This window comes from Martes martes (genome assembly GCF_963455335.1).
Source record: "Martes martes genome assembly, chromosome: 4".
Lineage (NCBI taxonomy): Eukaryota > Metazoa > Chordata > Mammalia > Carnivora > Mustelidae > Martes > Martes martes.
In genome coordinates this window covers 11,196,888-11,224,378 of record NC_137891.1, presented here as the reverse complement: position 1 = coordinate 11,224,378, position 27,491 = coordinate 11,196,888, and the positions used below count along the sequence as shown (strand labels likewise).

Here is a 27,491-nt window from a genome sequence, read left to right as displayed (position 1 = left end):
TCACAGAGGGAAATAGGTCTAGAAATGGAGACTGTTCCATTTTCTATCAAGTAGGAGCAAAAGCAGCTGCATAAAATAGGTTGTGGTAATATGCTCAGAACAATGAATGGCCCACTCATGGAGAATACTCAATAAATGCTATCTATTCCCATCAGTGTTTCTGATCTTAGATCACGTGACTGGAGTTTTTCTGATATAGCTCCCCAAATATGTGAATCAGTAACATAATGAGCAGAATAGGTCCTGCTTGGGCAGCAAACACTGACCATTACGCCCTCATGCAGGCTTTAAGACTAGAATCCCAGCATTCATCAGGTGTGATGTGGGCACATTACTTCCCTTTCTCAGTAACAACATCTATCCCCTGGGTTGTGGCAACAATTACACATGGTAATACATGGAAAGCACAGAAGAGCTCACTCAGTGGTAACTAAGATTCTTTTGACTGTCAGAACCGTTTCATAAGGTAACTGTCCTTGGAATTAAATATGAGCAGGTCAAAGTTATCTCACTTTCCAAGTACCTGTCATGTCTAGTCCAGCACCTGGAGTAGAGTGGAGGCTTCATGAAACAGTGCTAAATAAATGAGTAATTAGTAGACAGCCACAGTGATAGTTACTAACTGATCTAAGTCGGCCTACAGGATTTCCAGTTATCAGATGGATGACTTGTCACAACTAGGACAAGAGTTACAAAATCTCACCAGGGCTTAGGGAAGCTGAAGACCTCTAAGGAATCACCCCAAGGGTTCTGCAGGGGACAAGGGACAGAGATAATTTAATTGCTCAAGTTCCATAAAGGCCAATAATTGTTAAGAGGCATGGAATCATCCAGCAGGATGGTCTTGGCCACAGGTGTGTACTGGCTACCATGTATGTGTCAAGGTCTTTGGAGGTGGGCCAGTACAAGGAAAGAAAGATGAACAGGACCTGGTAAATGCCCCTGGAGAGCGTCCGATCTAATAATAGGATGACGGGGTTCTGCTGGAAGAGAGGGAGAATGGAAGGGGCCTATGGAGTTAGGTCAAACCCAAGTATGAATTTCCAACTCTGCCCACTACTAGCCAAGTCATTGTGCTTCTCTGAACTTTAGTTTCTTCCTCTGCAAAATGAAGGTCAGCTTACTACATGGGTTATAGAAGGGATTAAGTAAAATAGATTTTATGAAGTGTCTGGCGGGAAGAAGTGCTTATTAAGTAGTCCTTGCTCAAGGAGGGAGATCGAATCTCAACTGTGAATCACGAAAACCTGCCAATGTAATAAATGCTCAGCCTTCATTTTTACCATCCTGTTAGTAATTAACTGCTTATCATAAACCCAAAGACATCACTTGGCACAGGATACGGAAATTTACCCAAGCTTCTTTCTAAGCTGGGATTGCTGGGTTTAACTGTGTGCCCCCTTTGTTAAGACTCTCGGCACACTGAGCTGTTTCCAGTCCCGCTTGATATATTTTCCATTCTAATCTTTGCATCTTGAAGAATAAAAAGTAATTTCTTGCTAGTGTTAAAAAGGGCAAAATAGTAATTACTTATTTTACAGTGCATGTCCTTGACTACCACACCAAGACTGAACCTTTTCTGAAACTATATGAATTCTCCCAATATGGGACTTTTAGTTGAAAACATAGAAATTCTAGCTGACTTTCAGTAGCAATTCTAAATATGCAAGATATATATATGCATATATAACTGCCAATAACCTGAAGAGAAAACAAAATATAAGTGTTAGTAGTTTATTCTGCTTTCCATTGAATTTCCTTTATTCCTAAAGAAAGGGGAGTCACAATTGAGGCAATTTTATTAACTCAGTTTTCATTATATACATTTTTGCTCTTTAACATAATGATGGATTTTCTGAGTAATTTAAATAGTAACAAACAAAAAATACTGAACATGCTGTACACATATTTCATTTCCTAATCATTATTTCATGCAAAGAACATCCTCTGTCATCTTTATAAGCAGAAAACTAGGTTTTTCAAAACCACCAACAGTATTTCCAAAAAGACAAGACTAAGAAATGAAAGAATCCCTGATTCGGTTTGTGAGAACACGAGATATTCTGGAGGGCCAAAGAATGAGGGGGGAACACCACAGGACAAGAAGAGACTAACTCCTTTTGTAATGGAAATTTCCACACTTTTTGACCCAAATCCATACAGTACGCATACCTGGGGGGAATTCCAGTGTGGTTACATCACGTTTTTGCTTTCTAGTCCACAGGGCCAAAAGGCCTCCCAGGGGCACCGTGGTAAATGGGCAGACACACTTACCGTGGCGTGGGAGATGGTCAGAATCCCATTCTTGACGGCACACTTCCTCCTCTGCCACACCTTTCGGAGCCTGAAGAAGTCAGACACAAGCTCACAGAGTAGCCGGCTCACTCGGTGACATGCAGTCATATCGTGTTATGTGCGACAATCATTATAAAACAGTGACAGCAAAACAACCCCAAACCAAAAAACCCCACAAAACCCAGAACATCTTATTATCCCTGGTGGAAGGTAGTTCAGATTAGTAGGCATATACAGGACACTCATTATGGCACTGTTTTTGATAGTGAAGCGGGAAACAACAGAAATCCAATAGCAGGAGAATGAATAAATGCATTATAGTTACAGTCATACTACAGAATGTTGCGCAGGAGTTTAAAAGAATCAAGTAGCTATGGATGTGCTGACATATCCTTCTAAGCATACTGCCAACTGAAAAAGCAAATAATTCAGGTATGATCTAGTAATGTTCACAGGTACTCAAAGAATATCCCATAAAAAATGGCATTCTAAATTTCCTATGGGGATATAAATACATGCACAAACATACAGAAGAGGGTCTGGAAAGAAGCATGGTACACAGGCCTGGACCTGTGGCAGGGGTGGCACTGAAGAGTTTTTAACCATATCTGAGAATCTTCTACAAGAAAGCTTTAATTAATCTATTGCTTCTGTAATTAAAATTAAATCTAAAGAAATTAAGAAAGTAACTCAAGATGTCTGCCAGGCAAGGAGGGGTGGGGTTGGCTGCCTCAGGATACAGAGAAAGAGCTCAGGGTCAGGGATCAACATGTTGGGTGCCTTTGTACACCTCTCCTTTGGGAACTCATTTCAACTTGGAGGTGTTTCGGGTGATGCTCCAGGCACAGGCAAGCCTGGCAGATGTGCGCCTGTGTGGACAGGTACAAATGTACTAGTTCAGAGCATTGCAATGAGGAAACAGGTACAGGGCACAGTGCTTCTCTGGCCTAGGCAAAGGGTTCTTGGGCACTCGTTGTCATGGAAACAAACAACATCAGAGGAGTGGGCTCTAGTTTCTTCTGGGCATTTAAATAATATTATTGTGTGCTTCCTTTCCCCTCTTGAATGAGTCCTGTAAGAAACCTGCCACAATACAAATTTAAAACCAACTCTGAACACATATGATGCTGTCTCCTTGCATATGTAATGACTAGCAACACCGTGAATTCTAAAGTGCGCTTCGCAGTGGGAAATCAGAATCTGATACCATCTGAGCAAAAGCCAAGTGAACACTCTGCGCTCACAATGCCAGTATCTTCAGGAGGTAATGCAGCACTACCGACTGATAAACCGCCCTCCAATTACAGCTACATCACGGACTGGGGAAATGGCTGACAAGAGGGGACACCTGTCCCATGACCACACCTGCCTCTGGTAATGTAACCAATGCTGGAGTAGTTTTGCATCCCATCTTAGCCCCACAAAAGCCTGCTGAGACAGGCGAGGCATTCCTGTACACAAACCCCCAAATCAATGTCATCCTTCTCTATCAACATGTTTTGAAAGAGCCACCAACCAACCTAACAAATTAGTCAACCTTCAGAAAACTGTCCCGACTCAGTTTATTCATTTTATTTAGTAAAATCATTAGTCATTAGTTGTTTTTTGCCATTAATTTTTTTCACATGTGTATTAAGAAAACAAAATAAAAAACAAAACTATATTCTTTTGTATTAGTAATAAAGCCAAGGAAAGTAACACAAAAGCATTAATGTTTTGGTGAACAGAAATTGCTCATGTGGTGCCCCCAGGTGACCAGACAAAAGGAAGCAAAATCAAGGCAATCCCTTGTACAGTCCCATCTCTGCAAACACTCTGAGAGCTTTTATTCCAGGGATGTCTATGGAACGGCCTCCATGCCTGTGCCTTCCCTCTCTGTACAGAAAGCTTTAAGGATGCTTGCCTGAAAAGTTCCTGAATGGAAGTACAAAGGACTTCAACGATCTGTTCAGAAAGTGCCAGAGAGAACACCACGTACACCATGCCCGAACCTCAGAATTCCAGAATAGGAATTGTCTATTATAAGGCAGTCTGCTGTAACTAAGCAAGTCCCAGCTCTGATGCTCAATTCCTTGGGCTTCACTCCCGGCACCAGTGCCCACTAGCCACAGGACCTTGTTCATGGTACTGACCTCCTGGAGGCCTGCTTGCCTAAATCTGCATCGTGAAGACAATGCCCATCCTCTAGGACTATGCTGAGAAAATGTATGTAAAACAATTACTCCTTTGCCTCTCCATGGATACCTTTGAGTCATAAAGCTTCAAAATTACTTCTAAAAAATTTGAAGTGTTTTTCAAATTGCATAATAATCCTTTACAGGTATTCCAGAACTAGGGTCGGAAATTACTAAAGCAATTGATCCTGAGAAGAAAATCATACAACACATCAGCAGTCACGGTTAGCAAGTGAGTCTGTCTTCAAGTGTAAGCAACTCAGTTCTTTCCTCTTCCACAGACAGCAATGGCAGGCCAGCTTGGGTTATCATTATTCACCCTCTGCAGCCCGTGAAGTTGTGGGAGGCAGGCCCACTGGACTTCCAGCCTCTTTTGCAACAGTGCTTTCCTTATCTCTTCCCAACAGACTGTAGGCAGGGTGAGGGTGAGGCCCACCTCTCATGGCCTTTTTACCTTCCAGCATCTAGCAGACTGCCTGAAACACTACGGGGCTTAATGGATGTCTGGAGAGTGAGTGCATGAAGGAAGAACTGACCAGAAGAGCGGAGTCAGGAGTGTGAGCACATGCCAGCTGATGCCCTGCGTCCTCCAAGGGCAATCAACAGCAGTCACGCCTCTTTGGAATACAAAAGGGAGATAACCCAGCATTACGTCATAAGACTCAGGTTAGAATTTGGGCTTTCTTACATCCTGGCTGTAAGATCTCTGTCAAATTACTTAATCTCTCTGAGTGACACCATCTACAGAAGGTGTCAGATGAGAGGTGTGACAGGCACCCGGATACATATGGCAGGCACAAAGCAAGTGCAGGCACATCATGAGCTGATGCTTTCCTGAACATTTCGGGGTTTGAACCAAACAGTATCTCTGCAAAGACTCAGCTGACTTTTCTTGAAAGTTAGGTATTAACCACTTCACTTAGAAACAGTTAATTCTAATGTGAAGAAAAGCCTTGCACCTTTAGGCGAGCAGTGTTAAAGCTACAGGATGAATAATTTATCTCCACTAGATACCACGCCATCGGGGCTATAGTCTGTCACTGTGTCAGTTAGGAAGAGCCCAGTTTAAACTGTGATTGAGGTCACTGGTGCGTCTTTTCTTCTTTTACTTTTTGCAAGACTTAGTGGTCAATATTCACTGACATTCTACAAAGAGCCAGCTCCTATGCTCTGTGCTGGGATGCTTTTCTTTCCTTATGCCCTTATATATAAATCCTGGTGGTCCTACCAGCGTTTTCTGGACTCTGACCCATCCTTCCTCCATTGTGGCTGTTCCCTGGATCCCTGTTCACCTCTGACTGGCCCGCCCACTTCTAGTCTTACGTCCTACACAGCTGCGCTCAGACCAGCATCCAGAGTCTTTCAAATGAGGCCGATTATGGCATTCTTCTGCTTAAAACCTTTCAATGACTCCCATCTCCACTCAGTGGTTTCCAAAACCCTCCTGGCTTGTGTCCTGCCCCCTCTCACCTGTCTCCTATGACCCCCAGCTCCACACTCAGTCCTAGTCATGCCTAACTCCTGTATCACAGAGGAAAGCATATTCCTGGCCATCTCTACAGATCTCTGTAGAGATGATCCCCTCACTTCCTGCAAGTCTTTGCTCGAACATCTCCTCACTACCGTCTTCCCTGACCACCCTGCATGACTGCAAGGACCACTCCCACATGCCCCGAGCCCCTGCCTTGCTTTACCCTCCCCCAGAGCACTTGTTACCGTCTGATCTCCCACACAGCTCCTTCTTTATTGTCTGTCTCCCAACTCAGAGTGTAAGCCCCATGAGGCTAGGACCTCCTTATCTTTCTTCTTCAATGCTATACTTCCCAGTATCTCTAACAATGCTTGACATACACTGCAACTCCCAAAAGACATCCATGGGACACATGAGTAGAATGATAAGCAAAACTGACAGTGATCAGAGATTTAGGACTGTAATTTATATAAGTAATGGTTGCAATTTTAACAAACAAATAAAAAAATGTCTATGTCTTAAAGTCAACGAGTGCATATCCACAAGTAATCAGAAAAGCAGCTTTCTTTCAGAAAGAAGGATAGTACGCAAAGTGAGTAATTAGGAGTCTACTTATGTACTAACTGTGAAACAGAATCACTGCTGAAGCAAGAGAAAGAAGCCGGTGTGGCTGGGCCAGGGGAGGAGATGGCACAAGACAACACTGCAGACAGAGGCGGGGCTCAGACCCTACATGCACTTCGAGCATGGGAAGGACCTGATGTGCTCTATGTTTTTTAAAGGCTACTCTGAGTGCTGTGCAGAGATGCGATGGAGAAGAGGGAGGGACATGGAGAGGCTACTCAGATATTCCAGGAGAGACGGCAGTGGTTCCTCCGAGGGCAGGGCAGCAGAGATGGCAAGACATGCATCATGTCCTGCTAGAAATGGAAGAGCTTGTCGTGACAGTGGCCGTGATGTAAGAAGGAGGGGACTCGGGGCTGACTCCCAAGGCTAGGTTTGGGCGGCCAGGTGGGCACCCCAGCAGAGAAAAGGGCGGATGAATCAAAGCAGAGAGGTGGGCAAGCATGAAGTCCGCAACCCACTTGCTTGCTTCCCGTTGCACTCAGCTTCTGCCTTCCTACAATGGCAGGCCACAAGTCCCTGGTGCCAATTAGGCACCAAAGGACAGCAACTGCTTCTTGGAAAGACAGCAGGTTAAATCAGCTGAGGGAAACCAGTGGGCTCAAGGCCGGAAGCTACTGCATTAGAAAATTCTGAAGTGTGCTTTCCTGGCCTGCAGGTGGGATAAATTCCTAGGCTGCTGACACCCAGGAAGCCCTAAGTGCGCACGGCTGGTGGGCTGGCCTTACGCATACCCATCGCTCTTCTTCAGCAGGTAGCCCTTCTTCTCACTGCCGTACTCCTTGTTGCCCTGCAGCTGGTGCATGCTGTACCCTCCTTGCCGGCTCTGGGAATCCTGGAAAGGAGAAGCCACTGATCAGACCAATGCTGGACACACTTCTCCAGTCCCTGCCTCTATTCTGCCATTGAGCCTCTTGGCTGGGGCTAAGAGAATTACGGAACTTTAAGAGCCATCACGTCCTTGCCTGTATTTTAGAGGAAACCAGGCTGGGAAACAATTACAGGAGTCACAGGCAAGTCCAAGAACTCCTGTTTCTAGTTCGGAACCCAGCTGATTCCTGCACACTTTGGTGAGACAGCATGGTAGGACGGAACAGGTCGCTGGGGCCGCACAGGCTAGGACAGGGAAGGCTGGAAAACCCAAGTGGCTCACAAACGTAGTGCATGCAACCCAAATGAGCTCTTCCCTTAGGCCCGCTTTTCTCCCTCCACATATTCTGCTAAAATACCCACAATACAAAGTGTACCTTCTGAGTGAGCTACTGCGAATTGTTAGAAATTCTTGGTTTGTAACCAGCAGGGGCTCCGTAAAATAAGCTGTCAAGCATGCTTTTAATTAAAAACGATGATTCTCTGGCCATGTTGTGTATGATGTGGTAAAAGGCTGACCAGGACCCGCAGAACAAGACAGATGCAAACCAGCTGGAGTTAACACTTTTGCTCCCCTGATATACCTCCCCATCGTTTCTAAAGACTGCATGACCAGATGCAGCCATTACACTTGGAAAATGTATGAAATAAACCAACAATGCTGAACTGTAGAATGAGGACATGGGGTTTAAACACAGAGGTAGGATAATACATTCTCACAGAAAGTGTTGACTTACTCTCCTAGACTTCGATCAGGAAGGGCAAAAGCAACAGAGGAAAAAGGCAGAACATTTGAAAACATAGTTAATTTCATTGATAGTCATCTCTCATGATTTAAGCACCTTATATAACATACGGAGAAAATAGCACTGTAAAGATACTTAACACCAGAACACACGCCATCTTCAGAATTACATAAACTTCAGGGTATGGGACAATAAAACATCTTTATATTTGTGGAGTTTTATTTCAGGTTATTTATTTATTTTTATTTATTTTTTTTTAAAGATTTTATTTATTTATTTGACAGAGAGAGAGAGAGATCATAAGCAGGCAGAGAGGCAGGCAGAGAGAGGAGGAAGCAGGCTCACTGCTGAGCAGAGATCCCGATGTGGGGCTCGATCCCAGGACCCTGGGATCATGACCTGAGCCGAAGGCAGAGGCTTTAACCCACTGAGCCACACAGGCGCCCCGATTTCAGGTTATTTAAATGAAACCAGAAGGAAACCTGCATGGAAGGGTATGAGGTACACATTTCATCAAGATAAAAATGGGTGACAAACTTCCAAGTGTGTGTTTAGGGAATCAATGGCTCCGTGAAACCCAAATTACTTTAGAAAATCTAAAAGGAACCAAAAATTGTAGGATTCTTTTTTAGTTTTCCATGCAAAGAGAATAAAAATATGCAGTTCAGAAGCAACAACTGCAATGTGATGGTGAAGAAAGGAGAACTGAGCACTGGTTGTGTACTGATGGCCTGTGCACAAGATCCCTTTAAGGTCAGGATGGCCTGTGGCATTCGGGATCCTTCTGGACCAGACAGTATGTGCTCAGTGCACGCAAATGAATGTTAATAATAGTGAAAGGAAGAGCTCTAGGACAGTATGCCTCTGTGAGGCTTCCCACATGTGATGAGTTGTGTGTCCAAAACCATGTCCTGAACACCCAAATGGCAGGTATCAGGAAGGCACTGAGGACACGGAGTACAGCACAACCCCTGTCCCTGAGGTGGGTGCTTATACACTGACCTTCTGCTCCCTCATGAAGGTAACACTGCCGAATGCTTGCTCTAGCAGGCAAGGGGACTCACCCTGAAGAGCTTAGACTCTAGTCATTTCCTTAATCTGAGCCATTTGTCTGTAACTGTCCAGACTCCCTCCAGCTGAAACAGTTAATGGCACCATTTCAATCAGCTGGGGAGGGTGGGAATTGGGCTGGAGTTTATCAGTCTCTTTAGAAATTCTCCTACATATTTACTTTTAATCAGGGCCCACAGCCTTGCACTCATAGTAACCTGAATCCCAAATCCTCCCTCATAGATGCTTTCAGGCTTTCTGGACGGAGATGGGGCTGAGGACGGTACTATGGATCAGACGGGCTTCCTCCCTCAGCGCCGCCATGACAGACCCCAACAACAGCAGTGACACACATTGTTTTCTTGAAGGAGGCAGCAATATGTCCATAATACTAATATAGAACAATCAGGATGGAAAATTAGGTCTGGTGGTGGAGATCTGAGGCATGGGACGAAACAAGGGGCCAGGATAAAGGAAATCCATGGAGCTTTCTGCTTCCACCCAATGACGTCACATGAAAACCACTCAACTCTGGATTTGGAGTCAGGGATCGCTGCCATTTCTATACCTCCCGAGAACATTAAAAACAAAATCTGAAATCTCCCTGGATAAAAATTCTTATTAAAAGAATAACTCTGTTCCTTGGAATGCTTTCCATTGAACGAAACTGCTCTCTGTCTGCCCATGTAATTTCTAGGTTGGTCTGAATGCTTTAGAACTATGCATCTCTAAAAGCCTGTTTGCTAATCCTTCAAATAAAACCTAAGTTTTAAAAACAAGAGTATTTATCTTTTGTAAAGCAAGGATCTGGATGTTAATAACTTATGAAAAATATTACGTTCTGTAAATTTGCCTTTAAGACATCCCTTACATATATTTATTACTAGCTTAAATAAACTTTAAATTCTGAGTAACAACCTGAATGGACCTTGTTTTCCATGAGGCAAATAGGCTTTTAAAGGTGAAAAAAGTGGCTGATCTCCAGGCTCTGACCTCAGAAGCCTACTCGACTAAGCTGAGCAGGAAGGAAGCAGCACGTTTCAGAAATATAGCATCAACAACCCTACATCGACTACTGTTGAGTTCTATGGCTTAAAGTAGTCCTACAAACTGGGGCGCCTGGGTGGCTCAGTGGGTTAAGCCTCTGCCTCCGGGTTGGGTCATGATCCCAACGTCCTAAGATCGAGCCCCGCATTGGGCTCTCTGCTCAGCAGGGAGACTGCTTCTCCTTCTCTCTCTGGCTGTCTCTCTGCCTACTTGTGATCTCTCTCTGTCAAATAAATAAATAAAATCTTAAAAAAAAATAAGGCAGTCCTGCAAACTATTATTTCTGCACTTTGAGAAATGACGGCCATCCTGCTTGCTTTGCAGGGAGCTCTAGATAAACGAAAAGAGGGTTTTCTTTTTTGAGAAAATAAATAATGGAGAATTAACACAATAATTAACAAAACAAAACATGATGGAAGGAATGAAAGAGGTCTGAATCCTTTGATAATATAATAAAAATTAAACATGTATTCAGGAAAGAGAAATCCAAGTGAGAAATTCATTCAGGCAATAAATATAAAACTAAACTTACACAATGACTTAAAATGAAATCTTGGAAAAATTCCATAACATGAGCCAAGAATGTAAACTACAGAATGAAACTATGGTGTCATTTTTTTTTTTTTAAGTTCTATTCCTATTCTCTATTAGAGTATGGAGAAATCACCTTACTTTCTTCTTAGAAAACCATAACAACATATAAAATGCATTATAAAGGAGTAATATCTCAAATCTTTTTAAACTGCAAGTAATTACTCACTGATTTAATTGGGTTAGAAATGTTTGTGGTATCCAACCTAAAACTAACCTCTACTAGAGAAGCTTCAAATCTCTCAAGTAAGGGATACATGGAGGGGGCAAGGGATTCCTTCTGTTTACTAAATATTTTTTGAGTAGCTTTTGGGTGCCAGACAGTGTGTCAGATCCTGCAGAGATGAGCAAAACACAGAATCTGTCAAACACCGTGCAAACCACACTATGATGGGAAATGGAGAGAGACTCTAACAAAACGCTGGAATTTCGGGAAAGATTTATGAGTATCCATCATTATTTAAAATATTTTCAACCCTAAAGATAGTTATGTAGCAAACAGTTCTCCTGGGAAGTTAGGCTATTAAAAAAGCTTAAGATGATTAATTTCATAGAACATCTGTCAGGAGTCAATGAAGAATTTTGACAAGAAAAAACAAGTCCACCAAAAGCCTGGGGATCCTACTGACAGCTCAAATTCTTGAAGCCTCCTTTAGAAGAGTCAAGTTAGAACCTGGTGGGGGTGAAGAGGTTAAATAGTTTGCTGGGTGCTTTTAATTCCTCAGGTCATTTATCAGGTTAGTTTATGCTCTTCTCGAATAGCAGTGCTACGGTAAGAACTCTACGTGGACGGTCTCCTTCCTTATTTGAGTCATTAGAAATCATTACCTGCCAGCCTTATTTTGCAATGACATATAATGAACAGCATGGGGATGGGATAAGTGTGCTGTGAAAGATCAATTTTACCCGTAAAATACTCTGGACACAGTGCTAACGAACACACATCATTGATTAATTTGGAGTGGCTTTAAATCAAATCATGTGCATTTTATCGTGTACGCACTTGTTTGGCTTATATGCAACCTTGTTCTTTAACTACTGGGAGAAGATTACATCAGCCTCTATGCAAAACAGAAAGGGACTGCAATGGCCTTTTTTCCCGCTAAGAAGGCTTCCATACATAGGAAGGTGGTAATACTGTACAACAAAGCAAAGTTAGCAAGTGGTTAAGTATGTTTCGGTAAGTACAAAACCTTGCAAGCTTCTGCCTCTGCCTGAACAGCACGCACTTCTCACCCTCCACTGTGAGTCTTCCCGTTGCTCTCACACGGAGAGATCATTCAAGGGGCCACTGCTCCCAGGATCTGTGAGCCAGTAATAAGCATCTCAAAGAGGCCTCCAGACACGGGTACAGACGCTGGTGGAGGCCCTGGACTAAAGAGGTCCACACCTCCTGGCCACTAATGTCTACTTCCAGTCTGCAGGTGCCCAGGGTGAAAGGGCTATATACACTTCTCCCGCTCGGAAACCCAGAGGACTATCTTCACTCAGTAAAGAGAACCTTCTGGGTTGCTTTAAAGGGTGAGAGTGGCAGGTCCAGGGCTTGTATGTTTGAGGAGGGTTGGCTTTTTTTTTTGTTTTGGACTCAGAAGCCCCTTCAGAAATTTTCAGAATGTACAGTCAGTTTGCCATTGTGAGGTGGTATCATGCGGAAATGGAAATATAAGAAATGCTCAGCATGGGGCGCCTGGGTGGCTCAGTCGGTTAAGCAGCTGCCTTCCGCTTGGGTCATGATCCCAGGTTGCTGGGATCAAGCCCCACATTGGGCTTTCTGCTTCATGGAGAGCCTGCTTGCCGCTCTTGTCTACTTGTGCTCCCTCTCTATCTCTGTCAAATAAAAAAATAAAATCGTAAAAAAAATATTCTGCTTTATGTGGTATCAGTAAATATGCACTGAGATACCGCACTTAAATTCAATGCATGATAACTTCCTAATACAAACAGGCAAAACTTGACCCTCCCCTACGTAACAAATAGCGCTCACTGTTTAGCTTACTTACCCTTGGCATGAAGTCCATACATACCCTGTTGTGTGCGTCCAAGGTCATCTATCACTAGGCCTGAGTTTCCACCTCAGAAACCCCATCTCTCAATCTTCTGCCCTCTTTATCCCCCAAACTGCTGGGGGCAACTGTGGACTATTTCAGGCAGCTTCTATCTCAGGGTCCTCTCAGCATCCCTCCTCTGCTGGCATGCCCCTTCCCAGCAGATCTCTTATGGCACCAATACCACTTAGGGTATGACTGCTGGTTTGTATGGCTGACCTGCTCTCTACTAGACGATTCTAGAGGATTCTGTATCGGCCCCCTTCTGGCTGCCCAGAAAGACAGAGATGACCTAAAGAGGACATGGGTGTGTACTTCACCCTGAGAGGACAGAGTACATTTGAAGTACATGACTTCAAAGCCGGAATGGCCAACCTAGGGTCCTGGAATTGTAGTTGAGGCGTTAAGAACATCTTTTGTGCAAGGAGGGCAAGGGTCATAAAGCACGGTCACTATACGGGGTGAGGCAGTGGGTATACACTTGTATCTTCTATCTTGTTTGTCCCCACAACCACGATGGCAGGAAGCTGGTGACATGCCTATTTTGCAGATTAGGAAACACAGAGGTCATCCCAAGCCACCTCACATTTTTACCGGTAGCCCTGCTGGAAACACAGAGATCACCTACTTCCTTCTGATCGAGTTGAAGAGAGGATTTTATTAAGTCTCGGAGTGCAGTGAGCTGTTTCTTTTCTTCATCCTGGGTCTGTTTTATCTGTGGCAGAAAAACATGACTTTCGTTACATATCTTTTATATATGAATGAGCTGAGTTTAATTCATCCAAATATGCCGGTCATCAAAAAGTTCAATTATATCATTGATTTCTTTATTAAAATCTTTACATGGTCTCATTTTTTTTTATATGAAAGGCAGAATTTTCTCATCTTATGTAAGTACCAGTGACTTTTGAAATTAGTGACTTAATGCAACAGGCCTTCTTATTAATACATCTAGGCAAGACAATTAGCTCTGAAGTACCATTTTTTTTTTTTTTTTTAAGATTTTAGTCATTTATTTGAGAGAGAGAGAGAGCATAAGAGGAGAGAGGTCGGTGGGAGAAGCAGACTCCCTGCTAAGCAGGGAGTCCGATGCGGGACTCGATCCTGGGACTCCAGGATCATGACCTGAGCTGAAGGCAGCTGTCCAACCAAATGAGCCACCCAGGTGCCCTGAAGTACTATTCTTAAACAAAGTTTAGAAAGAACACTGGGTCACTTGCTTCTGGTTTTTCAAAAGGTGGTAGCAGGAATTCCATAATGTGACTAAATGGGCCAGAAGAAACTGTGAAAAAGGACCAGAACCCAATGGGCTAAGGTATATGAATGTTTGCACAGTGGCACCCAAGGGTAAGGGACTGGTGCTCTTTTTTTTTTTTTTTTTTTTTTTAAATCAGCTAGAACTTAAACCCAAATCATGTTAACTATTAAAAGACAATGGGGAGTGGATGACATCTGGATGGCTCAGTCAGGTGAACGCCTGCCTTGGGCTTAGGTCATGTTCCCAGGGTCCTGGGATCTAGCCCCATGTCGGGCTCCCTGCTCAGTGGGGAGCCTGCTTCTCCCTCTCTCTTTTCCCTTTCCCCTGCTGCTTGTGCTCTCTCATGCTCTAATAATAAAATCTTAAAAAAAAAAGACAATTGGAAAAAATACACAGCTACACACAGTTTTTAAACTTACAGAAAATAGAAGGTATTATTCATAACTCTGAAACCTTATTTCAAGATATGTAGTTGTACTCATAAAACACACTTTTAATATTATTCAGTGCCAAGTGGATTGTGGGGAACAAACTGGCCATTTCTATTCCTGCATTTAGTTTTTTTCTCAAAAAAGTTTGTGTGACTTTGCTATTATAAAAGCAAAATTCTAGACATCTGATAAAAGAGAGAAAATATAGAACAAGCAAACAAAAAAAATCATAAACCTGCCTACTCCGAGATAATCTTAAGTTTTGTCCTTCATGGTCAAATATTATTCCTCCAAGTGCTGACTACAGGGCACTCACAGGTGATGCTACTCGACCCCGAACAGACAGCCATCTAGAACCGATGGTTACACACCCTCATTCCTCCTATGCCCCCAAAACGTACCCTAGGACATCTGACCGTCAAGGCCTTCTGATTTAAACTGAAGGCTTACCTGCACTGGGTTTATCCTGACAGATCACTTACCCCTGCTTCTTTTCTTTAAAGCTCTTCTAATCCAGATTTCAAATGCACTGATATATATCTACAAAAGCAACTTAAAATGCGTGTATTTCATGAAATACTTACATTATATAAATCAGCAGCCAGTTTCTCGATGTACTGTTTCAATTTATCAGCCGTTTTCAAGCCATCTTGAAAGAAACTATGATGGAGAACAGCAGAGATTTACCAGAAGTATAAAAAAGAAATGAGCACTAGTTACCCGTAAGATCCGAGAACACGAATATATGTGCTCTCTACCCACACAGCTACACAAAACGCTTATAAACGCAATTCAGTATTTTATAAAGATGCACCAACAAGCAGATTATGGGCACTATCTGACACGTGCTGGCAGGTGTCACGTAAACAGAGGAAATTACAGCCGCGGCCCCAACGCCACAGTCTCATGTGCACACCCGTCTCTTCACGGAAACAGCCCTCCCGATTGTGCTGTATTTGAATTCGAAAGAGAGAGACATCATAACTGGTGGAATATCATGAGGATAAATTAGACACTGTAAGGAGAGGATGCAGGGAAGCTGGCCACCTTTCAGTTCTCCAAAGACTGCCGGGCTCATGCTCGAAGCACAGCAAGTTGGACGGATGGTGCCCGGCCACGTGCACAGCCAGACGGCGCCACGTCACCCCGAGTAAGAATCCGCATTGGCAGGCACCAAGCGAGCAGAACAAGCTAAGCACGCTTGCACTTTATGTGAGTTATCTCATTCGCCTCCCACAGCAACCTGAAGGAGTTCACGAGCACTTCAATCTCACTGCCTTTTCAGAGGACAAACTGAGGCACAGGGTGAGTACATCATCTGCTCACGCATCTAGAGAAGTGGCAAAACTGGGATTTGGGGCCAGGCTCTGACTCGGACACCCCTGCTCCTGACGGCAAGCCAAGAGATCTCCTGTCTAATCCCTCCGCCCAGGAGTCCCACTTGTTTCAGTGTTTGTATGGTTCTCTGTCCTCCTGGAGGCTCCTCTAACCCTGTCCCACATCTGCTGCTGTTTCCTCACAGAAGAATGAGGTCCTTATGGACGAAGACAGTCTCATCTCAGGATTGCGGTGGGTCCTGCCCCGGGCAGATGCTCAGTGAGTAACAAGAACGGAGCACGATCAGGAAGTTTTAGGGCACATCTTAGGATCCGTATCTCCAAATGTATTTAGCTTAACATGCACCATCACTGGTAACAATACATCCTTATCAGAACTGGCCCTCCAGGAATGAATACTGAAATCCCACATGTGTGAGAATTTTTTAAGGTTGACATCTTCAGCTGAGAACCCTTACTAAAATAAGGAAAAGAAACACTCTCTTCACAAAGTCTTTCAGCAGAGAAATGGGAGGAAGGAGGGCTTTTGGTTAACCATTTAACTTGAGAGCTACATTTAAACCCTTCTAACATTCAGTGGTTCACCCCTGCCTATCGGGATGAAAGATAAACTTCTCAGTACGGAATTGAATGCGACTTATGTTCTGGCCCCTGAATAGCTTTCTGGTTTTATCTCTTACTATCTTTGATTACTATCTTTGAAAAAATTGGACCCCAGCCATGCTACATTTTTTTCTCCTTCAGTTCTCCCAGGCGTTTGCATCTGCTGTTCCCTCTTGCTGAAATGCCTTTCCCCCTACGCTTCTACTGTAGCTCAGTTTGCTGCTGCCTCCCACAGCAGCTTGCCCTGGTCTTGCCTATCCAGGGGATGGCATTTTCCAGCACGGGCTTGCGCCCAGGACTAATGCCAGCCCTAGAGCTCCAGGCTGTGCTCTGCCCAGAGCAGGCCATTCATGAACATTAACCTGGACCAGCAATATCTACGTGCGGGAAAAAGGGTCTGTGGAAGAGGCAGGAGGATGGCGACAAAGTCACTCACAGCAAAACCACTTCTCATCTCTGATACTGAAATAACTTCTGGACAAAGGGTCTGAAGGTAGAACATATCAGTGTAAGGTGGATGCCAGCAGGACTCCTCACAACAGAAAAAGGGCCTCAGGGTAAGAGGCTTAAGGCTTAGAATCTGTGCTCGAGGGCTTACTAGCAGGGGTTCCCTGGTGAGTCACTTCTGCTCCTGTTAACTGTACTCAGTGGGGCGGGTAACACGGGTAACACCTACGAACTCGCTCCACAAAGAGCTGGGTTGTTAGGACACGCTCAGTACATGTTCTCTTCCTTCCCTGGACTGCGTGGGTTTATCACAGAAGGAGTCCTGCTCTTCCCCAAGGGATAGAAATTCACTACAGACAGGTTTAGTGTTTGATTTTCACTTTCACCATGAATGGAATTGAATTTTTTTTTTTTAAAGATGAGTTTAAATGACAATGCTCTAGGTTTGTGTTTTCTAATGGGGTGGCCACTAGCAGCCAATTTAATTAAAATTAATGTAAAATTCAGTTCCTAAAGTCTCACCAGTCACAGCAGCCACATGTGGCCAGGGGGTAGCGTGTTAAGATAGTAGAGAATACCACCATTTCGATCATGGCATTTGTTCTCCTGGACTAACTGACTAAGTGAACTCAGAGTTGAAGAGCACACAGGAATGTTATAAAACACACACATTTTAAGAAGAAGGGCACTGTTTCCATTTGAGATGGCACTGAGAAAAATGACAAGTTATTTATCAGCACGTGAAAGCAAGTTGGAAGGGGACAAATTCCTACCAATTCAAAGGCTGAAGAAAGACCCCAACAAGTCTGTCTTCCTACATTTGAATTCTTCAGGACATTACAAACACAGACTAAGAAAAATTAACAGAGTAAGAAATCATTTTAATCTATAATATGACCCAATTTTTACAACCAAATCATATACATAAATCCAATAATCTTCTCACTGAAAAAACAGGTTTTCTCTTTTGTTAACTTCATTTTCTGAAACACATTATATATTCATATGTTAGGCAAAACAAAATTATAGAAAAGAACCAACTGAGCTGAGTCCATCTCAGAAAGTTATGCTAGGGCTCACTTCTGGGTTTTGGTGAGGAACGGGAACAGGAGGCAGAGGGGACAAGTTGCAGGGAGAACAAAACCATCTTGACATTCGTAACACAGTCATCAGTAAGCAAAGGCAGACGTGCTATCCACGGCAAGGTGGGTCTGGTGACCCCTGCCCTCTGTGCCTGACTGTGCCTGCCTTGAGCAGTTAGTCTCAGCCACGGGCTGGGTGAGCCTCAGAGTTATGGTCACACATCACCTGCCACAACATTTCACTGAGGGCAGGGGGCTTCTCTGTTCTTGGTCTCCTCCCTCCAGTTCACTGGCTCTGGTTCACTGGAAATACATGAACTCTGGAGTCAAAAGTGTATCACATTTTGGATTGAGAACCAAAATCTCTCAATCTCACTGTATGTATAACCTTGGGCAGATTGCGACCCTCTCTGAAAGTGAGCAAGATCATCCAAAGGTGGATGTTTCCTGGCTTCCAAGAGAGGCAGATGAACTACTACAGATAAAAGTGTTCTCCTAATTGGAAAAGGAAGCACAGATGTCAGTTCTGATTACCTGTCACTCAACCTGAATGTGTATGCCTTCCCTGCGGAAAGTGACATCACCTCTCTGATACCCCACTTGTCCCTTGGCCACTTTCTCTGCACATAACTGAAATATAATGAGATCTTTGGAAAATAGATGATGATAAACAGTAATAATAATAATGACAGTAATAATAATATACAACAGTAATAATAATAATACTTACTGGCATGTAAGTATTTATTCTGTGCCAGTCACTTGTTATTATGCATAATTAAGCATCCCTTTTAAGTCTCATTAGGAAGCCAAGAAAATAGATGATGATTATTATTAACCTGTACCAGACAAGGTAACTGAGGCCCAGAGAGCTTAAGTTGTTTAAATGGGGTCATCTAGACATTCAGTGCAAAGTTGGGATTTGAGTGTAAGTATTCCTAGCTCTGGAGCACAGGTAGTAGTTAAACATATCAGGCTGATCTGGTCCAAATCCTGGCTCTTCCGCTGGGTAACAGCATAATCTCTGAGTCCCTGTGCCTCAGCGTCCTTATGCAGGAAATGGAGATGATCCCATGTACCGTGGAGAGTTCTTGTGAGCACTGTGATAATGTTCTTAAAATGCCAGGCACAGAGAAGAAGCTGAATACATGATGGCCACAGGACAGCAAAATGAGCCTCATTATTTCTCTGACCTTAGAGACATAGCTGCATTGGCTTCGCTTCTGAAATAAGCAGCTTGAAAGAAACAGGACCATATTTTAATGACCCACAGTGCCAGAAAAATAAAAGTTGCCAAATGATAGGCAGAAGGGCCCTCACATTTCTTCCAACTACTGTAACACGCTCACAGCTGCAGAGTGCGGGCTTACGAGTGTGAACACAGTCACCAGTCCATGAGGCAGAGCACACGCTCAGAGCAAGGCAGTCCTCTCTAACCTGAGAAAGTCGCTACGTACTTCACCTCTTATTCTGTCCAAACAAGGATGGGAAAGGGAGATATTATGTTCTTTCTGCTTTTAATTTAATTTCAAGAAAGAGAGACAGCAGGATCTTCCTACTACCCCAATCATATTTGGCTTGGCTTAGAAAGAGCGGCTACTTGGTCAAAGGCTGAAATGCTCTGGAAGCGTATTATTTTCAAAGGAAGCCAGGATGCCCTTGTAGTATCACAGAGAGTATGGTTCTTTAAAACAAATTAGAAAACAAATTTTAAAAAATGACGTGATTTCTTAACACATCAACCACCAATCCCTCCTGAAAGCCTACTTCGAAGCTCCAGGTACTGATTTCCAGCTAGCTGCGCTGACATTTTCTCGATACATTCCCTTTGAGTCCTGTGGTGGTTAAGAAACTTAAAGGGCCAGGGTTTAATTAGTATAGTACTAATTAACCACAAATCTATCTTGACAGTTCAGGTCAAAGAGCTTGCTGATAGTGATATGCTGGGCTCACATTAAGAGAGTCTTAAAAATAGAGATGTCCAGGCCCAAATCCAGGCTTACCAAATTCAGATTTCTGACGTGTCAAAAGCATGCACTCTGGAGTCACAGACACCTGTAAGACTTGGTGCTACCACCTTCTATATGTAAGTTCTACGAGGACATGGATCTTTGCTTTTGTTTTGTTACTATTTTTTGCATTAAAAAAATTAAGATAAAATTCATGTAATGTAAAATCCACCACTTCAAAGTGTATAATTCAGTGGTGTGTAGTATGTTCACAATGCGGTGCAACTGTCCCCACTATCTAATTCCAGAATACGGCCGTCACCGCAAGAAGGAAGCCCGTACCTGTTAGGAATGGTTCCCAGTTCCTCCCTTGCCCTAGCAAACAATACTCTGCTTTCTGTCTCAGTGGACCTGTCTTTACGGACATTTTGTTGAAACAGAATCCTACAGTATGGGGCCTTCCACATCAGGCTTCTTTCACTTAGAATGTTTCAGATCTTGATCCCTGCTAGAGCACATATGTGGCTTTATAACCCTCCTGGGAGCTTCCTGAGTGTGATCTGAAACTGGCTGCTGGACACAGAGCGCAGGAAGAGACCTGAGAGAGCAGCGGGCCCCTGCAGGTGGGCAGGGGGCAGTTTTCATAAAAGCAAAGGGAGCTGACGTGTGTGTTGTCTTGGGTGGCAGCTATGTGACTGGGTCCCTGCACCTGCCTTCCAAATCTCCAAAGTTTATAAAGAGACCCCAACTGTGCTCAGTCATGAATACACTGTGCAGGTGTTCTCAATGCCACATCATCATCTCAAGGCCATGTCCTTGGGGCAGCCTCTGGGAACGGGAAAGGCAAGCAGGACCCACATTCCAAGGACAGCGGAGGGAGTGAGGCGCCTCTGAGCGCCACGGTCCGGCTCATGGGGCAATCTGCAGTCATACAGCCCAACAGCATCCCACGGCACTGTAGTACCGTACTTTGTCTGGACATCAGCTGATGGGCATTTGGGTGTTTCTGCACTTTGGCTATTGTGAATAATGAGGCTATAAGCATGTATGAACACATTCTTGTTCATTTTGTTAAATTTGTTCATTTTGTTAACATTTTGTTAAATACTTGTTTTCACTCCTCTTGGGTTATCTACCTAGGAGTAGGATTGCAAGGCCATGTCATTCTAGGCTTAAATTTTTGAGGAACAGCCAAGAGGTCTTCCAAAGTAGCTGCACCTACTTACATTTCTTTCAGCAACGTATCATGGGCTCCAATTTCTCTACATTCTCGCCAAGACCTAGTTTCCATTTTGCTATTGCTGTTGGTTTTTAAATCCTGCCATCCTAGTGGGGGGCAAAGTGGTATCTCATTGTGGTTTTGATTTGTATTTTCCTCAATGACTAATGACATTGAGATGTGTTTCTTGTGCTTTTGGCCATTGTGTATCTTTTCCGGAGACATGGCTATTAAAATTCTTTGCCCACTTTTAAAATGGATTATCTTTTTGTTGTTAAGTTGTAGGAGTTCTTTATATATTCTGGATACCAGACCCTTATCAGATAAATGATTTGCAATTATTTTCCTCCCATTCTGTGAGCTGTCTTTTCACTTTTTTTTTTTAAATTTTTTTAAATTTTTATTTTTAAAGATTTTATTTGACCGAGAAAGAAAGAGAGAGACAGAATAAGCGGGGGGGGGGGGGGGGGGCAGCAGGCAGAGGGAGAGGGAGAAGCAGGCTTCCCACTGAGCAGGGAACCTGATGTGGGGCTCGATCCCAGGACCCTGGGATCACCACCTGAGCCAAAAGCAGATGCTTAATTGACTGCGCCACCCAGACACCCCTTTGCTTTCTTAATAATGTCCTTCCACTCACAAAACCTTTTTAAATTTTGAAGTCCAACTTATCTATTTCTTCCTTTGGTTTCTTTTGCTTTGTCCACTTTGACATGTTTACCAAGCATCTACTGAATGAGTGAATGTGCCTTTGGGCAAGTTACTCATCCTTCCAGAGCTACAATTTCCTGATTGCCCTTGATAAATGTTAGCTATTATTATTTTAAAATTAAGGATAATATAGTAATGTTTGTAAGTGCTCACGATCCTGCAGATCACAATGACACTTGCTAGGTGGTAAAAGGAGTGGGTGAGCAGTAGCATATTATGCTTGTTCTGAAAGCAGCATGTTCCCCACAATGTTCAAGTGTGAAAGTGACAAGCAGCTGGTGTGGGTGAGCTGGGAAGGGTAACAGAAAGTCAGAAGCTCTTCTTTTCTGCTCCCCGTATTGTTCCGCTGTAGCAGCTACATCCCCGCTGAGGTGCTGGGACTGTACAGGGTGTTAACCAGAGCAAACTTACTCTTAGGTGCCCCCTGACTTTGTACTGAAAATCATCTGGGGAACTGGAGTAAGTACTTAGGATATGAAATCCTCCTTTTTTTAAAAAAAGGATTTTATTTATTTATTTCTTTGACAGAGAGAGAGAGAGAGAGTATGAGTGCATAAGCAGGGGGAGTGGCAGGCAGTGGGAGGGGGAGACGCAGGCTCCCCACTGAGCAGAGAGAGCCTAACACAGGGCTGGATCCCAGGACCCTGGGACTGTGACCCAAGCCGAAGGCAGACACTTAACCGACTGAGCCACCCTCGCACCCATGCCCCCCAACCCCCCGCTTCTGAATTAGGTAGAGATGGTTTACAAGTCTATTAAGGGTTTTTGAGGAATTGCCTGAAGTAGGAAAGAATGAATATCCGTGAAAGAGTATTACCCTGGCTTCTAGCTTTGTGGGAATTCCTGAGGTTCAACCAGGGGCAGAACCCCATTATAACCTCTTCCCGGAAGGAGGGAATACCTCTTCCCACAAGGAGGTTTTTATTGTGTGGGGTTTCCTTCTGCTATCTCTCTGCTCCAGAGAGACTCTTCTACCAGATTCCAAGGACCAGATGCCAGCCATCCCCCAAGTCTACTCCCGACTGCGGCCACCCGCCACCCCCACCCCCACTTCAAGAAGCCCTTCTCAGTCCACCTGGATAAAAGTCTCTCCTTCTCCTGATGCCCTATCAGCAGTTACTTCCAAGGCCCACTGTGATGACTGATGACCCAACTCACTTCCTGTACCAGAGAATTAGCTCCTGAGAGCAGAGTACTTGTTTCAAAAAACCTGGCCTTTGTCAGCAGATGGGTAAGTATTTCTGGAAAGTGAAAAAGCAGGGAGCGAAGGACCGAAGGGAGGATGCATTAGCTACCCAGGTCAGAGTTGCTCTTCTTTTCACCTTTAGGAACAAAGGTTAAGAACTGTATAGTTTACAAAACATCTCACATCTTGGAAAGCTAATGTTTGTGAAGGTTAAACCCTTCTCTGTATGGTAAGAGAATGTGAGATCCGAAGATTTCTGGTGTGTCTGGCTGGCTCAGTTGGTGAAGCATGCAATGCCTGGTCTCAGGGTTTTGAGTTTGAGCACCACACTGAGCGTACAGGTTACTTTAAAAAAGACAGAGAGAGAGATTTCTAAAATCAGGTAAAATCAGATTTGCTGCCAAAGTGTTGTAAAGGAGAAGACTGAGAGGCTCCCTTATTTCTGTAGAGCTTTTAAAGCAATGATGCATTTCTAGGAAAACTGAAACTGATGAAAGATGAAAAATTCCATCTGAAACTAAAATTAGGGACCACCATGACACATTTCAAAGTTTCCTATGTGCCCCAGTAAGCTATGAACCCAAAGGTTAGATCAGGTCTTCAGCATGAGGCTGTCACAGGCAAATTTTGTCTTATAAACATGCAGCTGTTTCCATTTCAATGTATTTTTTCCTTGTATGTGATACACATTTATTTATAAAAGGTGGAATTTATTTTGAAAAGAAGAAAAAAGTTAACAAATCAGCTCTATGTAAATAACAATTTGATCGTTAAAAGCTTCTCCTGAAACAATTCTGTACAATACATGTATGAACGAACGATTCCAGTGCCACCTGGAATCCTCAGAGCTGCAAACACATAAAATGTAGTCAGCTCCACATGCATTGTCTCATTTAATTCTCACATCTACTAATCTTAACCCCACTTTACAGTTGAGGGTACTGAGGTTTAAAGAGGAACTGGATGAAGATCACACAGTCACCTGGCTGCACAGCCAAGGTCTGAACTCATCTTTCTGACTCGTGCCTTCTGTGCATTCCACAATATTAATGCTGACCTCTTAAATGTCTCAGTCAAATAGAAAGATCTTACAACATTACAAATTTTAATAATGGGCACGTTTTCACATAAAAACTCTATCAGAAAACCCACGAAAGCTAATCCAGTAAATAAACAAGAAGTAAATAAGCAAATGCAATGCCACAGAATCTCAAGCATAATAAAAATGCAACATTAATAAGCAAAAATGATGCTGGTATAAACAGTGGATGTACCACCAATTCGTAGGAATCTGAGTATAGAGGCAAAGTATTCTTAGTGCCCCAAGTATTTAATTTCACCTAATTTAGATGACAAAGAAAAACACTCCAAGTAGGTATACGTGGAACAAATGACCCGATAATAGGTAAAATGCCAAGTAAGGGAGGAGGGCGTGGAGGTCACTGGGGCCTCTGTCGTGACAGGGACGTGACAGGGATGCATGTATCTGTAACAAGAGCTTCACAGACTGTCAAGGCCACTGTCAGGATTTGTAAGTAAGACAGCATTTTTGAGTAGCCAAATACTTGCACTAATTTGAGTTACTTACTTAAAGAAAACAACGAAGATGGAACATAATACTATTTCTTATGAGGCTTTGGAAGGTTCTGATACCACACTATACATAGTGACCAAATGAAAACCAGAAAGGAAGAAACAATTAAGAAAACCAAATAAGTGAAGGGGGTTTTACTTGGGCTAATAATTGTGACCATGATATTCTACTTACTTGCACTGTGCATGATAATACTTTATGAGATTCTGCAGCAGATCCACACCCTTTTTGGTCTTGATTTCATTAACTTTAATGAGATACTGTGGAAATAAAACAAAATTGTATGTTGCTCATTACAGACATGGTTTTATAGTCATGGGTTTGGGCAGAACAACACCAGTCATGAATCCACTGAACCTTGGCTGCCCTCAGATAGTGTGAGTTTAATTCGGGAAATGCTGATTTGGCAGTCCCAAGTGTACAAATGAAATGATTAGAGTGTTAGCGTTTTATAAATGCTCATTAGTTTACAAGACAAGCAGAACTCACACATAGTAAAACATTCTAGAATAACTGATTATTTCCCCCTGGTGCAGTGGATCTCAAACTTAAGGGTTCACATGGTCAAAACCTGAAGGATGTTGACTGTTCTTTGCAGAAAACAAGGAAAACAGCATTCTCTTGAGGCATAGGCCATCAGATAGCGAAACTTTCAAGAAGAATTTTTGGTATTCAAGAATGGAGGAATTAAAAAAAAACATGGAAGAATTAAAATAACCCCTTATTAATTTATGCTGTTAACTAACACTACTAGGTCTGATTTTTACTAGTAGGTCAAGATTTTCTGTTGATATTGCTTGCTTTTTTTCACTTTATTATGAGAAGTGTTTATGAGCAGATAGGTTTGAGAAGAAGCTTAAAGTATGGGGGGAACATTTAAAAAAGAAAAAATTGATAAAATTCTATCCAACTTAGTATTTTCGGAGAACTATAAAAGGAATTCTACAACACAATGTTAGCGTCAGAATGGGCAGGATGCCAGCTCAGCGAGTGCCAGCGTTCACTGGGAACCCAGTTTGAGAACCACTGCTCTAAGTCCAAAGGAGCATGCTTTCAAGAACTCAGGCTTTCTTAATCACTACTTTATTTACGCTTTCATTCAACCCGGACATGTGGTTAAAAAAACAATAAACATGCTCTACACCTGTATCAGGAAGACTTCATATTCACCAGGGTTACTGCTCACCAAACATTTTTTTCCACACTCACTCACAAGCAACATTAAAGTTCTCACCAAAGAATCCTGTTTTGGCATAAAGAGCCCCCCAGGACCAAGGCTCAAAATATGAGACAACAGGGAAATGGCGGATCTCACAAGGCTTGGAGAAAAAGGGAGACGAGAACCCTTAAGAAACGGTCCCCTCCTCTAATAACCAAACAGCCTGCATTTAAGCATAAAAACTCCCAACTAGCAGGAAAGATCAGTTATGAAACTCCAGGGAAACGCGTGCAAAAGCCGCTCTTACTTCGCACATTTGGAGCTGGAAGAGGCGCCGTTCCTTCTCCATCTCTTCTGCGATCTCAGCCCCCGTGATCTCTGTCCGGATCATCCCGTGCTGCTTCGCATGCTCTCTTTTCTCCTTCTCAATCTTCGTACTGTAGTTAAAGCAGACACCATCATTAAAAAAAAAGTTCTTGTCTTTCCCTCCTTTAACGAGAGCCACTAATTGTTTCTTATTTACAAGAGGTAAGCGGCAGAAACTCTTATGTTGGTAACATTGGTCAAAAGGAAGAATTAGAGAGAACACACACACTGTAGAGATTAACACCTAGGGAAGCTCTTATATAACTGTGATCTTACACATAGATGAATTCTTTTTTTTTTTTTTTTAAGATTTATTTATTTGAGAGAGGAGAGAGAGAAAGAGAGAGTGCATGCACATAGAGGGGAGAGAGTCCTAAGCAAGCTCTGCTCTGAGCATGGCGCCCGACACAAAGCTTGCTTTCACGACCTTGAGATCACAACCTGAGGTGAAACCAAAAGTCAAATGCTTAACCTAACCGACTGTGCCACCCAGCACCCACATGTGGATGAAGTCTTATAAATTCTCTCATATTTTGGTGGGCATGAAGAAATCCTGACAGTTGATTTTTTCTTGGGTAAAGTACTTTACGATGAAAAAGAATCAGAAAGTTGAAGAACGGAGGCATACCTAGATTACCAATAGATGATGGGTCTGAGAATTATTTCAAGACAAAGTGCACAAAAAGTAGTGAAAGGTAATTTCCAATATTCCTCTAAACCTGGGACATTTCCATATCCCCATAACACATTTTAATAACTCAACCATCTGGGATGATTATACAAAATAAGGATGGGAGAAATCCCAATCTGTAATTTGGAATCCTATAAAATGTTCTTCAGTATGGAGGGGGCCAAGAGGGAAGGAGGCAATTACGAAGGAGGACCCATATTAGAAACCAACACAACCTGAGGCTAACGCTTGGCTATGATAGATGGTACTTTGGCAGTAACACCAATGGTTATGACCCTCTTTCTGAAATAACTTAAAAACAGACTTCCAATTTCAGAAAGAGTGAATTTTAGTTGTGAATGCAAAGATGAACTGACTTAGCCTTCAAGTCTTCTTTTAAATTGTAGTGGTGGGAAATCAAGCCCCAAAGAGAGCCAATATCCCTTTCTATTTACAAACATGGTAGAAAATCAACCCATGGGAAAATCTACTATGAATCTGGTTGGGATGCCTCTAACACTGTCATGCCATATCTTATTAGCCATATTGGCCATCAAGCAGGCGTGAAA

At 43.1% G+C, this 27,491-nt stretch overlaps 1 protein-coding gene across 1 annotated transcript in view; it reads right to left on the bottom strand.

The window, feature by feature from the left end:
* ASAP1 (ArfGAP with SH3 domain, ankyrin repeat and PH domain 1) overlaps positions 1–27,491 on the bottom strand; it is a 348,258-nt gene that overhangs the window by 69,430 nt on the left and 251,337 nt on the right. The window contains exons 8-13 of the mRNA XM_080800600.1: positions 26,194–26,323; positions 24,902–24,987; positions 15,187–15,262; positions 13,542–13,628; positions 7,299–7,399; positions 2,275–2,344 (exon numbers count right to left, since the gene is read on the bottom strand). Coding sequence (XP_080656726.1) covers positions 2,275–2,344; positions 7,299–7,399; positions 13,542–13,628; positions 15,187–15,262; positions 24,902–24,987; positions 26,194–26,323 — 550 coding nt within the window. The remainder of the gene's footprint in view (positions 1–2,274; positions 2,345–7,298; positions 7,400–13,541; positions 13,629–15,186; positions 15,263–24,901; positions 24,988–26,193; positions 26,324–27,491) is intronic.